Genomic DNA, 11,920 nt, shown 5'->3' on the forward strand with positions numbered 1-11,920 from the left:
ATATATATATATATATATATATATATTTTTTTTAATGATCATAAGGCCAGTGAGCTTGTTGCCTAAGTCATAATCACGTACTAATATATTCTTTAAACATTCATACATCCGTTAATCCTTTAAATGGTAACAAAGGGAAGGTGAAAAAAAAATAAAAAATAAAAAATAAAAAAAGCGCACTTATAAGAAATGAGTAAAGATTTAATAAATGGATCTATTCTTCACTGCTTAGAAACGGCAACATTAGGTATGCCACTAGAAGTATGGAAAACAAGAATGTGTATTTATAGAAATGAAAATACCGTTAAATCGTTTATAAATATTTATAATAAAGGGTTAGGACAATTTTATGCGGGTTTTTATGCAAAACTAGTAGAGAGTGGTAGTAAGGGAGCTGTTTTGTTATTATCAAAGGAAAAGATAATAAAATTTTGCAATGATTTAAATATTAATAAAACAACAAGTGGATTTATTGGTGGAGCTTGTGGTGGTATCTGTCAATCACTAGTTATGTCTCCTTGTACCTTTTTTATAACAGCCAGTATTGATAAAAAAATAAACTATAAGGAAAAACTTTTATATATTTTTAAAAATACTGGCATTACTACTTTATATAAAGGTAATACTGCTATGTGCTTAAGACAAGGCACAAACTGGGCCAGTAGACAAGGCATAACAGAATTTATTAGAAATGTGTTCATTCAGTGTAAGGATAAAACAGCGAAAAGAAATAATAGTAATAATGAAAATAATAATGATGCTAATAATATAAGTAATAGTGTAAACATTAGTTATAACAACAGCAATAATAATAGCAATAAAAATGACAATAATAAGTATAATAATAATTATAATAATGGTGAACATAATAATTATGATAAAAATAAATGTAATAATAAAAATGCTATAATAAATAAAAGTGGGCATATTAACAAAGTACAAACTGAAATGGATGCAAGTAAAGTCCATTTAATGAATAAAAATAAAAACAGCTATTCTGATTTGAACACATCAGAAGAAATAATTTGTGGTGTTCTTGGTGGAGCGCTATCGGTTTGGAATAATCCATTTGATGTAGTCAGAGTGTACATGCAGAATAATGCAAATAATAATATAAAGTTAACATTTTCTCAATCGTTGATTAACATATATAAAGAAGGGGGTGTTTTGTATCTATATAAAGGAGTCATACCTCGTTGCTTCTTATGCATTTGGCAAACCTTATTTATGGTCACTGGAGTTAAAATTTTAAATAAATATTTTTAATTATATTTTTTTCTACTATATCTTAAATAAATTAAAGGAGGAATTAAGTTAAATGCACTCGTGAACATTTTTGCTTTTGCGCTAATATATATGTAGATGTTTATCATAACTCCTTGTTACTTCAAATATTGAGAAATTTTCATGTATACCTTTTTTTTTTTTTTTTTTTTTTAAAACATAAGTCTATAATATTTCACTCTTGTTGATTTTGATATTTGCGTTATTATTATTATTTTCGCAAGGGCATAAAAATTTGCGTATCTTTACAAAGAAAAGGATTACACTTTAAAATTGATGTAAAGGTATCTATAAACAGCTTATAAAACTTTTCACGTTCAAAAATGCTTGTGTGAAATAAAGAAAAAAATACACAAAAAAAAGATTACTTGCCCTTTTATATGCAATATATAAATGGACATATTTTTTCTTTAAATTAAAAGGGGTATATATATATGTATATACTTCCCCCTTTTTAAATTATGCAGCTACTTAATTCCAACTTCACATCAATACGAAAATGCTACGAAACTTCAACCCTACCGCTTTTATCACCTTCGTGATCTGTTTTAAAAAAATTCTTCATTTCGTAAAACCTTTTTCTTTTTATTTCATATGTAATTTTTTTTAAAAGATTGAAATTTTTGCGATCCTTTTCGGCATAAATGTCTTTTATGGGTGGACCAATTTTTTTTTTTTGCATGAACAATTCATAATTGTTTTGTTCTTTCAACATATTTTTATTAACCGGTTCAGGCATTGCACAGCCGGAAATTTTAGATATTCTTACACACTCTCCATTCATCATATACCTTCTTTTAACTACTGTAGGCTTTTTATTTATTGGATCGAGTATAGAAACATTTGTTATATGAATAGGCATTTCTTGTGTTATAATTGATCCTTTTTTGTCTATAACATTCCAAGCTGATTTTTTCATATTACATCCATCAACAATTACTGTATTTTTTTTTGGGTTAATATTTAATATTATGCCTTCTTTATCTTTGTCTGGTCCATATAAGACTTTAACTAAATCACCTACTTCGATATTTAAATATTTTGATAAATCTAATCTTTTCGGTTGATTTTGTTCTCGTAAGGGAAAAGGAATACTTAATTCCTTGCTCATTTCCAAAAAATCAAGTTTATAATATTTTCTTTTTCTTTTATCAAGTTTTTTGGCTTGAACGAAATATTTTACGTACCTCGACATTTTTATTTTTTTGCTCTTTTTTAAATATTAAGGTTGTTATTATACGTACAAGAGCATATATATATATCTATATATATATATATATATCACGTACGGATGTTTCCTTTGTTAGCTTAATGTCATTTGTTCCATTCGTTTGCTTCATTTCATTAATTTATATCATTCACTTTTTTCATTTCAATTACTTCATATTATTTCATTTTATATGTTTCACATCATTTCATTCATTTTATATGTTTCACATCATTTCATTCATTTTATTTGTTTCACATCATTTTATTTGTTTCATATCATTTCATTTTATATGTTTCACATCATTTCATTCATTTTATTTGTTTAATTCCATTCCATTTCATTTTTTTTTCTTTTTTATTACATAATTTGTGCACTTTTAAATTATGCTTACGACTGCATATATGAGTATCCCATATTCATTATTATTTTCGTTTTAAAATTTGCGCATAAAAAAATTGTAACGTACATTTCTTAAGCTCCATTGTTCGCCAGCTATTTTTTACACGTACATGAATGCATGTACGTATGTGTAAACATATACATACATATATATATATATATATATATATAATATATATATATATATATAAGAATTACCAACGTAAATTTGTTTACTTTATGTGTTTATATATAATTATATATATATATATATATATATATGCCAACGGCTGAACATTTATTTGTACGTACATAATTTATTCTATTATATTAGAAAACATAGTACGCGTGTGACTATGTTATCTATTTTATACTGTACATATTTTAGCCCCAAAAGTGGCAGTACTATTTTACACATAAGGTAGGGAGAGTAAGAAAAAAATATATTGAAAATAAGGAGGGCTAGAAAAGGTAACGTTGGACGTATAGAGAAGCATAAGTCCGTAACTTATATAAATATATATACACACATATTTATGCGTATGGCCTACATATAAGAAGGGCATGTAGCCCCTTTTGAATACTAAAAGTGGAACAAAGTAGCTATTTGAAAATTGCAATATATCCATTAACTATTTTATTTAAATTAAAATTTTAAAAAATAAACATTAGAGAATTTTTTTTTTTTTTTTTTTTTTAATAATTTCTAAACGTAAGAACATAGAATAATATATATTACTAAATACGAATTCATAAGCATTTGTATAAGTATAGATGATTAAATATATAAATTGTATACATACATATATATATATATATATATACATACATATATATATATATATATATATATATATATATATATATATATATATATAATATATATATAGGTATAGTTACATGTGTCCATATATATATGGATAGATGTTTCTATTCCTATTTTTCTTTTTTTATTAGGTATATAATTATAGATTTATACGTATCGATATATTCGCATACATTTATACGCATATATGTATACATATATATATGTATATGTATGTACGATTCTCCCGTTTGAGAAAAACGAAAACGCCTGAAATATGGTGAGGCCCATTGTATTTAATGGCAGTGTAAAAATTGACGAAAGTGTCGACAAGTATGACATAAAAAGAGTTGGCGACAGTGACTCCTTATCAAATATAAAAGAAAAAGATATTATTAGAAATGCTGAGGAGAGTGAAAGAAACATTTCAAATTTAAGCATAGAAACAATGAACAACGGTTTGATGAAAAGTGAAAAGAAGGTGGTACATCATCACCCACCTGTAGGAAGTAGAAGCAACAACAGTAATAATTATAATGATAATATTTATAATTGTAATTATAATAATAATGCTACCGATGAGAGTCGAGGCAAAAAGTACCGCTTAAGGCAGACAACTATTGATGTTACTCTCAACACAGGTAGTAACATCCTCTCCATTAGTAGCTCTGGGAATGTGAAAAGTGAGCATAGAAAAGATAACAATGAAGGGAATTCTTTATTTTACTCTAATAAATGTAAAAAGGTGCACTACAGTGAAAATAGTAGTAACGACGTTAAGAAACAAAGAAAAAGTCGCTTGAACGAGGGATGCGAAGGGGAGAAGATGGAAGTACACGAAAAGGTAAATGAAGAAGATGAAGACGAAGATGAAGACGAACATGAAGACGAAGATGAAGACGAACATGAAGACGAACACGAAGAAGAAAAAGATAAAGATGAACATAAAGAAGAAGGAGGTATGCAAAATAACAAATGTAACGAATATTTTGATCGAGATAACAATGTGAGGGCAGGTAGCAACCCCGAAATAGTAAAAAAGCAAATTTCTGATATAAGTAATAATATTTACAATATATTACTTGCATCAAATATACCCAAAAACGATATTTTAAAAAGAACATACAGAAGATTTGCCAAAACATTTTTATTCTTAACTGAAGGTTACATAGCCGATATAGAAAAATTAATTGAAAAATCTATATATAAAAGAAAATATAAAAATAAATCCGTAATAAAAATAACAAGTATTCGTGTATACTCGTTATGTAAACATCATTTACTACCATTTGAAGGAAACTGTGATATTGAATATGTACCAAATAAATATATTTTAGGATTATCCAAGTTTTCTAGAATAGTTGATGTTTTTTCTAGAAGACTACAGTTACAAGAAGATCTGACCAATGATATTTGCAGTGCTTTAAAGAAATATTTAAAACCTTTAAGTATTCATGTTACTATCGTAGCTAAACATATGTGTGTTAGTATGCGTGGAGTGAAGGAACATGATGCAAGGACCGTCACTCAAGCATATTATCAAAGTAAAAATAGCACTAATGTTAAAAATGTAAATATAAACAATTCTGCTAAAAAGGAGAGTAATGCTACCTGCGACGACATTACCAAGGAAAATTAAAAAGAATATGTATTAACATATAATTAACTTTTACCTCGTGCACATGCCCCTCATATATATATATATATATATATATATATATATATATATATATACGTACGTATATATGTGTATGGAGAATTACCGGCAATCATAATTATAGCTAAAAAATTTTCCTCTTTGTTTAACGCGCGGATTTACAAATACGCACAATATTTTTCATTATAAATTATTCCTTCATAAAAGTAAAGCCGCTTATCCTTTTCCTTGTCCCTTTTTTTTTTTTTTTTTGTTTTTATTTCTAATATATTTTTTTGTTAAAAATTAAATTTATTTGTCTCAGTAGAAAAAGGTAAAAAGAAAAACATATATGCATTCACATATACATATATATATATTTAAAACAACACGTCGTTTATTAAAAAAAAAAAGGAATTAAAAATGTGGAGTTAAAAAGTACATAAAATGTAATAACATAACATACATACATTTATATATAGGTTTATACACATATATATACATATATATATGTATACCAAACTTCAAATTACATAAAAAAAAAAATGCACATACATATACGTACACACATAGGTTGACATGTATGTACAAACAAAATTTTTATAGCGTGCTTTAAAAGTTATGGCTGAATTTTTAAAAAATTGTGTAAAATTAAAGTACAAATAGAAGAAGTCGTCTTTTAAGGACTGTGCATAGAGTTCCTTGAAATCGTAGACATGTGCGTACTAAATGTTAACGACGTTCACATTGTTCGTAAATAGGCATTTATATTGCTTCATTTTGTTTTACTTTGTTTTATTTCGTTTTGTTTTGCTTATTTCACTTAATTTTTTGGCGCGTATTCAATGACAAAATTTGAGTTATTCCCTTGGTTTACTGAATTAAGTGCGTAAGTTTATTAAAGTACCATATTATGTTGTTTGGTTTTATATCAATTAACTTATATACCCAAGATCCTTTTATTGTTACTACTTCGATAATTAATGTTTCCCTTTTATCACTCTCCCCCCTTTTTTTTTTTTTCTTCCCCTTATGTCTCGTCCATCTATTTTCCCTTTGCTAATCATCTAAAGAAATGTGTGTCAAGTTGATGCAGTTTATATTCCCACATGCCATTGTAAAAGCTTTTTTTGGTTTTTTCTGTAACTCCTGAAAACTAGCTTCATCTGTAACGATTTGAAGATAAATATAATGAAATGTAATGTGCAGTATAATATTCTCATATATGGTGAAGAGTATCCATACGCGCTCATGCATATATATATACACATGTACATATATACACATGTACATATATACACACATACATATATACACATATACATATATACACATATACATATATACACATATACATATATACATATATACATATATACATATATACACATATACATATATATATGCATATATATATGCATATATACATATGTGTACATTTTTTACGGAAAAATATGATACACTAAACTTGGTAGTGCTTGTATACACACAATATGCGCATAAATATATAAAAAAAGAGATAAACCTGCATAAAGAAATATAAGGACCCTGTTAACATAAGTAATCGTTTCGACATTGTCATTCCCCTTTTTAACTGATATGATTGGAAAGTTATCATTTTTATTTTTATCTCCATACCAAAAAACGCATGCGTAATCATCTCCTAAAATTGGGTCGTCATTTTTTGTAATACCACTGGCAATTTTACCTATAAAAAAAAAAAAAAAAAAAAAAAATGCACTTTGATTTTGTTACTATTGTGTGTGCTATTGCTCGTTCGTACGGAAAGCCCACACAAGAACACCTACACGTATACATACGTATATGCATTCACGCAAACATATGGGTGCATGTGATGGAATGCCTGTGTATAAATGTACTTGTTTTTTCTCTTTGAACAATTATTTTTAAGTTAATTTTTGATTTTATTCTACATGCAATTATCATAAATATGAAGCTCTTATCAAATATAAGTCCCTTATCAATATAAACTTCTCATGAATATTAAACTTTTGTCATTTTGTCTTTTTTAGTACATAGAATGTTTTGAAGTTGCTGTGAGTCTTTCCAGTATTCTTTGGCCCTTGGATGAACATAATTTTCCCAAGCTCTGCATAAAAGTAGAATTTCATTTGTCGATCTTTTTTCTATTTCTTCTCCTACTTTTGATACTACTTGGGATACATTATTACTGCTGCTATTCTATATAGAAATTTTAAAACAGGAGATACGTACATAAATATATGCGTATGTATTTATATATATGTATATGTAGATGTATATGTATATGCATTCTTTTTAAACATATGAGCATACTTGCGCACACCTGCACATACCTGTGCACATTTATAAGTACAAATTTATGTGTATAGATTGCGTTGTTTTATTTTATTCTATTTCGTTTTGCAATTTTTTTTTTTTTTAATGTTACATCATATGTTACGTTCGAGCTCTTTTTTTCATCTTTTTCGGGTGGTTTTTCACCATATATAAAACCTAAAATGAAATCGAAAGGGGATATTGAGCAATACTGACAGTTGAATATATCCATTTTATTTTATAACCAAGGGGGGAAGTATTTAAAAATTTACAAATTTAAAAAAAATAAAAAAAAAAAAGAAGGAAAATATTCACGTTCAAAATGAGTGTACACTTTGTATACATACAGGTATATGCGTATATATACATGTATATACATATATATATATGTATATGCAAACACATGCATATATATATATGCATATATGTACATGTAGCCATGTATGCAGCCGATTTGTCTATGCTTGCGTACATGCTTTTTTTAAAAGGTAAATTTTAAAAGAATTAAAATTATTTTTTTATATAATAAATTAGAAAAAAAAAAAAAAAAAAAAAAAAGGTAAACGTTTTTTGCTTTTTTTTTTTTTTTTAAATAAATATATAAATATAAATATATATAAATATATATATATACATATATATCTTTCTTTTTTTTTTTATATTTTTAGTGGTATTTTATTGCATACTTAACGATGTTTAACGGTTTATTGCTTAGACCTCTACTGAATATTAAATTATGCATTTCTATTTTGTTAAGAATGCGAAAATTAGCACCGTTTCTTTTCATCCTTTAGAAAAAAACTGCTTAATTTTGATTGTCTTATAAGTCAGTTTTTGGCGCATACGTACAATTACGTACGCATATATGTATACATACACCTATTGATTTACCATAATACGCATTTACGAATAATATGTATATACAAACATGTATGCACATACATGTACACATGTGTACAATGCAATATTTTTATGAACACCCCCCCCATATTTGGAGTAAACGTTATAAGAGGAAAAACAAAAATTAGCGTTAAGGATGACCATAATAAAGAATAAAATTGAACAGTTCAGGGTATATGTATCAAACTGTATATCTCTTTAATGCTTAAGGGGAAATTTGTTTAGTTTCCCCAGACATACACAAATATATATATACATAAACATGTACATATGTAAACATGTACATATATATACATTCACATTCTTACGTATCATACGAATTTTAAAATTTTGCTTTACAATTCGACAAGGAACATATTGCACATTAACAGACAAGTGTACAGAAATAAAAACAATTCAACTTATGATTTAATTAAATCCAAAAGGAGTCGTATAATATTATGTTAATTTATTTTATTTGGATAGTTATTAAAATTATTTACTTGGGTTTTGTTGTTCTTAATGTTAAACAAAGCTTGATAAGCCGTTCAAAAATGGGAGAATAAAACATAGAAAAATAAAACATAATAAAGCATAATAAAGCATAATAAAGCATAATAAAGCATAATAAAGCATAATAAAGCAAAATAAAGCAAAATAAAGCAAAATAAAGCGAAATATAGCATAATAAAGCGAAATATAGCATAATAAAGCGAAATATAGCATAATAAAGCGAAATATAGCATAATAAAGCGAAATATAGCATAATAAAGCGAAATATAGCATAATAAAGCGAAATATAGCATAATAAAGCGAAATATAGCATAATAAAGCAAAGTAAAACACGACAAAATAAGAAAAAACAAAATAAACAAAATTGATATTTGTGGTTTGTATGAAAAGAATAAATTGCATGGTGGGGGATGCAGGACCAAAATAAGTTTCTCTAAAAATAGTATTATTACACAATTAAACGAAGAGAACAAAGGATGTAATAAAATATAGTAAATAATGGCTGTTACCTATCTCCTTTATATCTTGTATTTTGAACGCATGTATTAAAATTGATAAAGACCAAAAGGAATGTTTTTCCATTATATGAATTGTTTTAAAATAGTAAGTTGGCACTGTTATTTCTTCAAAATTTGCATGTACTATTGTGATTAAGAAACCTAAAAATAGTTTAATATTATTTAGAGAGGATTCTTTTATATTCTCACTTGATATAGTAAAACAGTTAAGCCCCACATAAATACGCATGTATCAGTGTGATATACACACATAAGTATTAGCATAGTAATATAAACATTAACGTAATGATTATTATACTCTTCTCTAACTCCTATTTCATTTTTAAATTAGGAAAAAAAATGCTCTGCCTTTTTTGCAAATTGAAATATTGTTATTTTATTATATAGGTCCACCCTGTCTTGACAATATTTAAAAAGGGGTTTTGTTCTGTTTTGGTCTGTTCTGTTTTGGTCTGTTTTGTTTTGATCTGTTTTGTTTTGATCTGTTTCGTTTTGTTCTGTTTCGTTTTGTTCTGTTTCGTTTTGTTCTGTTTCGTTTTATTTTTATTTTATCATTTTTTTTTTTTAATTTTTTTTTTTTAATTTTTTTTTTCTTGTTCAATAGATATATTAGAACAATTCTTAAAAGAATATTGTGCTAGTATGAAAATATAACATGTATTATGGCACCAAATTTCATTTCCCTTCGTTATAGGTGAATGTTCAACAAAAAAGAAAAAAAAAAATTTCCTTCATATGTAGATTATAGCAAAGCATTATGTTCGCGCAGCTGTGTAACTGAGTGAGGTGTATGTTTCTAATATAATGAACAGGCTTTGCAGCTAAAGTATTAGAAAACCAACTAATGTTTTAACCGTGTCCTATTTTAATTGTTTAATTTTTTTTTTTTTTTTCTTCTGTTATTTCCGCTTTTGAGTAGATTAAAACATTTTCCTTTTACATAATTGTCATCATCCTCTTTGATGTTCTGTCATTTTGATGCCCCATTTTACTTTTTAAAAAATTAAAACAAAATCGGGGAAAAAATATATCTCTGTCATTACTAAAAAAGAGGAAAAAAATTGTTTCCTATGTATTGTTTATACGCTCTATAAGAAAAAAAAAAAAAAAAAAAAAAAAGAAAAGGGAGATCATATAAGCATCGCATAAGCATCATATAAGCATCGCATAAGCATCATATAAGCATCGCATAAGCATCATATAAGCATCGCATAAGCATCATATAAGCATCGCATAAGCATCATATAAGCATCGCATAAGCATCATATAAGCATCGCATAAGCATCAGATGAGTATCACATAAGCATCAGATGAATATAACATATGCGTCATATGTACTGTGTAACTACTAATTTGTGCGCTAAAAAAATTTTTTTTTTATTTTTTTTTTTTAATCAATTAAAAATTTGTACCTAAAATAAACTGTTAAACGTTGGCGAATTTCGCATGTGTACACATATGCACATAAAAATGCTTCACACGTAAATACATCCGTACGTATATACATACACACATACACCCGCATATGTGTACACATTAACGTATATACACGTTATGTAAAAAAAATCATGTTCATACAATAGTGTGAGGTCAATTTTTATCCCAAAATAAATGTCCAAGCTACTTCAACAAAATTGTGCGCGTTTTAATATCTTACATAATGTAAAAAAAATAAAATAAAAATAAAAATAAAAAAATTTACGAGTTATATGTTATTATTAAGTGAACATATTCATATGTTAAAGCGAATGAACATTCTTGTTACTGGATTTTTGTTTGGTTAAATTTTCCATGCAATTTTTTTATTCTCTTATTCATTTATTTTGCCATTTTGTTAATTTGTTCATTAATTTGTTTATGTGTTCATCTATTCGTCTGTTCATTTGTTCATTTGTTAAATTGTTCATTAATTTGTTCATCTGTTAATTTGTTTATTAATTTGTTTATCTTTTTATTTGTTCAATTGTTCATTTGTTCAATTGTTCATTAATTTGTTCATTTGTTAATTTGTTTATTAATTTGTTTATTAATTTGTTTATCTTTTTATTTGTTCATTTGTTCACCTGTTCATTTGTTCACCTGTTCATTTGTTCACTTGTTCATTTGTTCACCTGTTCATTTGTTTATCTGTTCATTTGTTTATCTGTTCATTTATTCATTCAATTCACCATTTTGTTCCTATTTTTTACGTATTTTCATCTTGTTTACGTTTTTTTAGCGTTTTCACTTAATTTTTTTTTCTGCACCCCGAGTCTACTGAAGCCGGGTGGAGAGGAAAATTTTTAGTTGTGCTCATCTATTTTGTGTATACAATAAGCATATTTACAAAACGCCTTCATACGTTTGCGACTGTTCGAAGCAAAGAGATATCCCATGAA

The 11,920-nt window shown here is 26.5% G+C and overlaps 4 protein-coding genes across 4 annotated transcripts; 2 read left to right on the forward strand and 2 right to left on the reverse strand.

Moving 5' to 3' along the window:
* Positions 1 to 189: 189 nt before the first annotated feature.
* MKS88_005631 (citrate/oxoglutarate carrier protein) lies at positions 190 to 1,266 on the forward strand (the record flags this gene model as incomplete). Its single annotated transcript, XM_067218911.1, has 1 exon — positions 190 to 1,266. One exon carries the CDS (start codon positions 190 to 192, stop codon positions 1,264 to 1,266), a length of 1,077 nt encoding a protein of 358 aa, XP_067070839.1.
* A 520-nt stretch (positions 1,267 to 1,786) lies between these two features.
* Positions 1,787 to 2,479, reverse strand: MKS88_005632 (50S ribosomal protein L24; the record flags this gene model as incomplete). The annotated part of the gene is made up of 1 exon (XM_067218912.1): positions 1,787 to 2,479. One exon carries the CDS (start codon positions 2,477 to 2,479, stop codon positions 1,787 to 1,789), a length of 693 nt encoding a protein of 230 aa, XP_067070840.1.
* Positions 2,480 to 3,954: 1,475 nt separating this feature from the next.
* MKS88_005633 (GTP cyclohydrolase 1) lies at positions 3,955 to 5,316 on the forward strand (the record flags this gene model as incomplete). Its single annotated transcript, XM_067218913.1, has 1 exon — positions 3,955 to 5,316. One exon carries the CDS (start codon positions 3,955 to 3,957, stop codon positions 5,314 to 5,316), a length of 1,362 nt encoding a protein of 453 aa, XP_067070841.1.
* A 1,056-nt stretch (positions 5,317 to 6,372) lies between these two features.
* MKS88_005634 (uncharacterized protein) lies at positions 6,373 to 7,864 on the reverse strand (the record flags this gene model as incomplete). Its single annotated transcript, XM_067218914.1, has 4 exons — positions 6,373 to 6,479; positions 6,839 to 7,021; positions 7,350 to 7,515; positions 7,745 to 7,864. The coding sequence occupies 4 exons, from the start codon at positions 7,862 to 7,864 to the stop codon at positions 6,373 to 6,375; spliced, it is 576 nt and encodes a 191-aa protein (XP_067070842.1).
* Positions 7,865 to 11,920: the final 4,056 nt, after the last annotated feature.

The sequence above is a fragment of the Plasmodium brasilianum genome, chromosome 14 (genome assembly GCF_023973825.1).
Source record: "Plasmodium brasilianum strain Bolivian I chromosome 14, whole genome shotgun sequence".
Taxonomy (NCBI): Eukaryota; Apicomplexa; class Aconoidasida; order Haemosporida; family Plasmodiidae; genus Plasmodium; species Plasmodium brasilianum.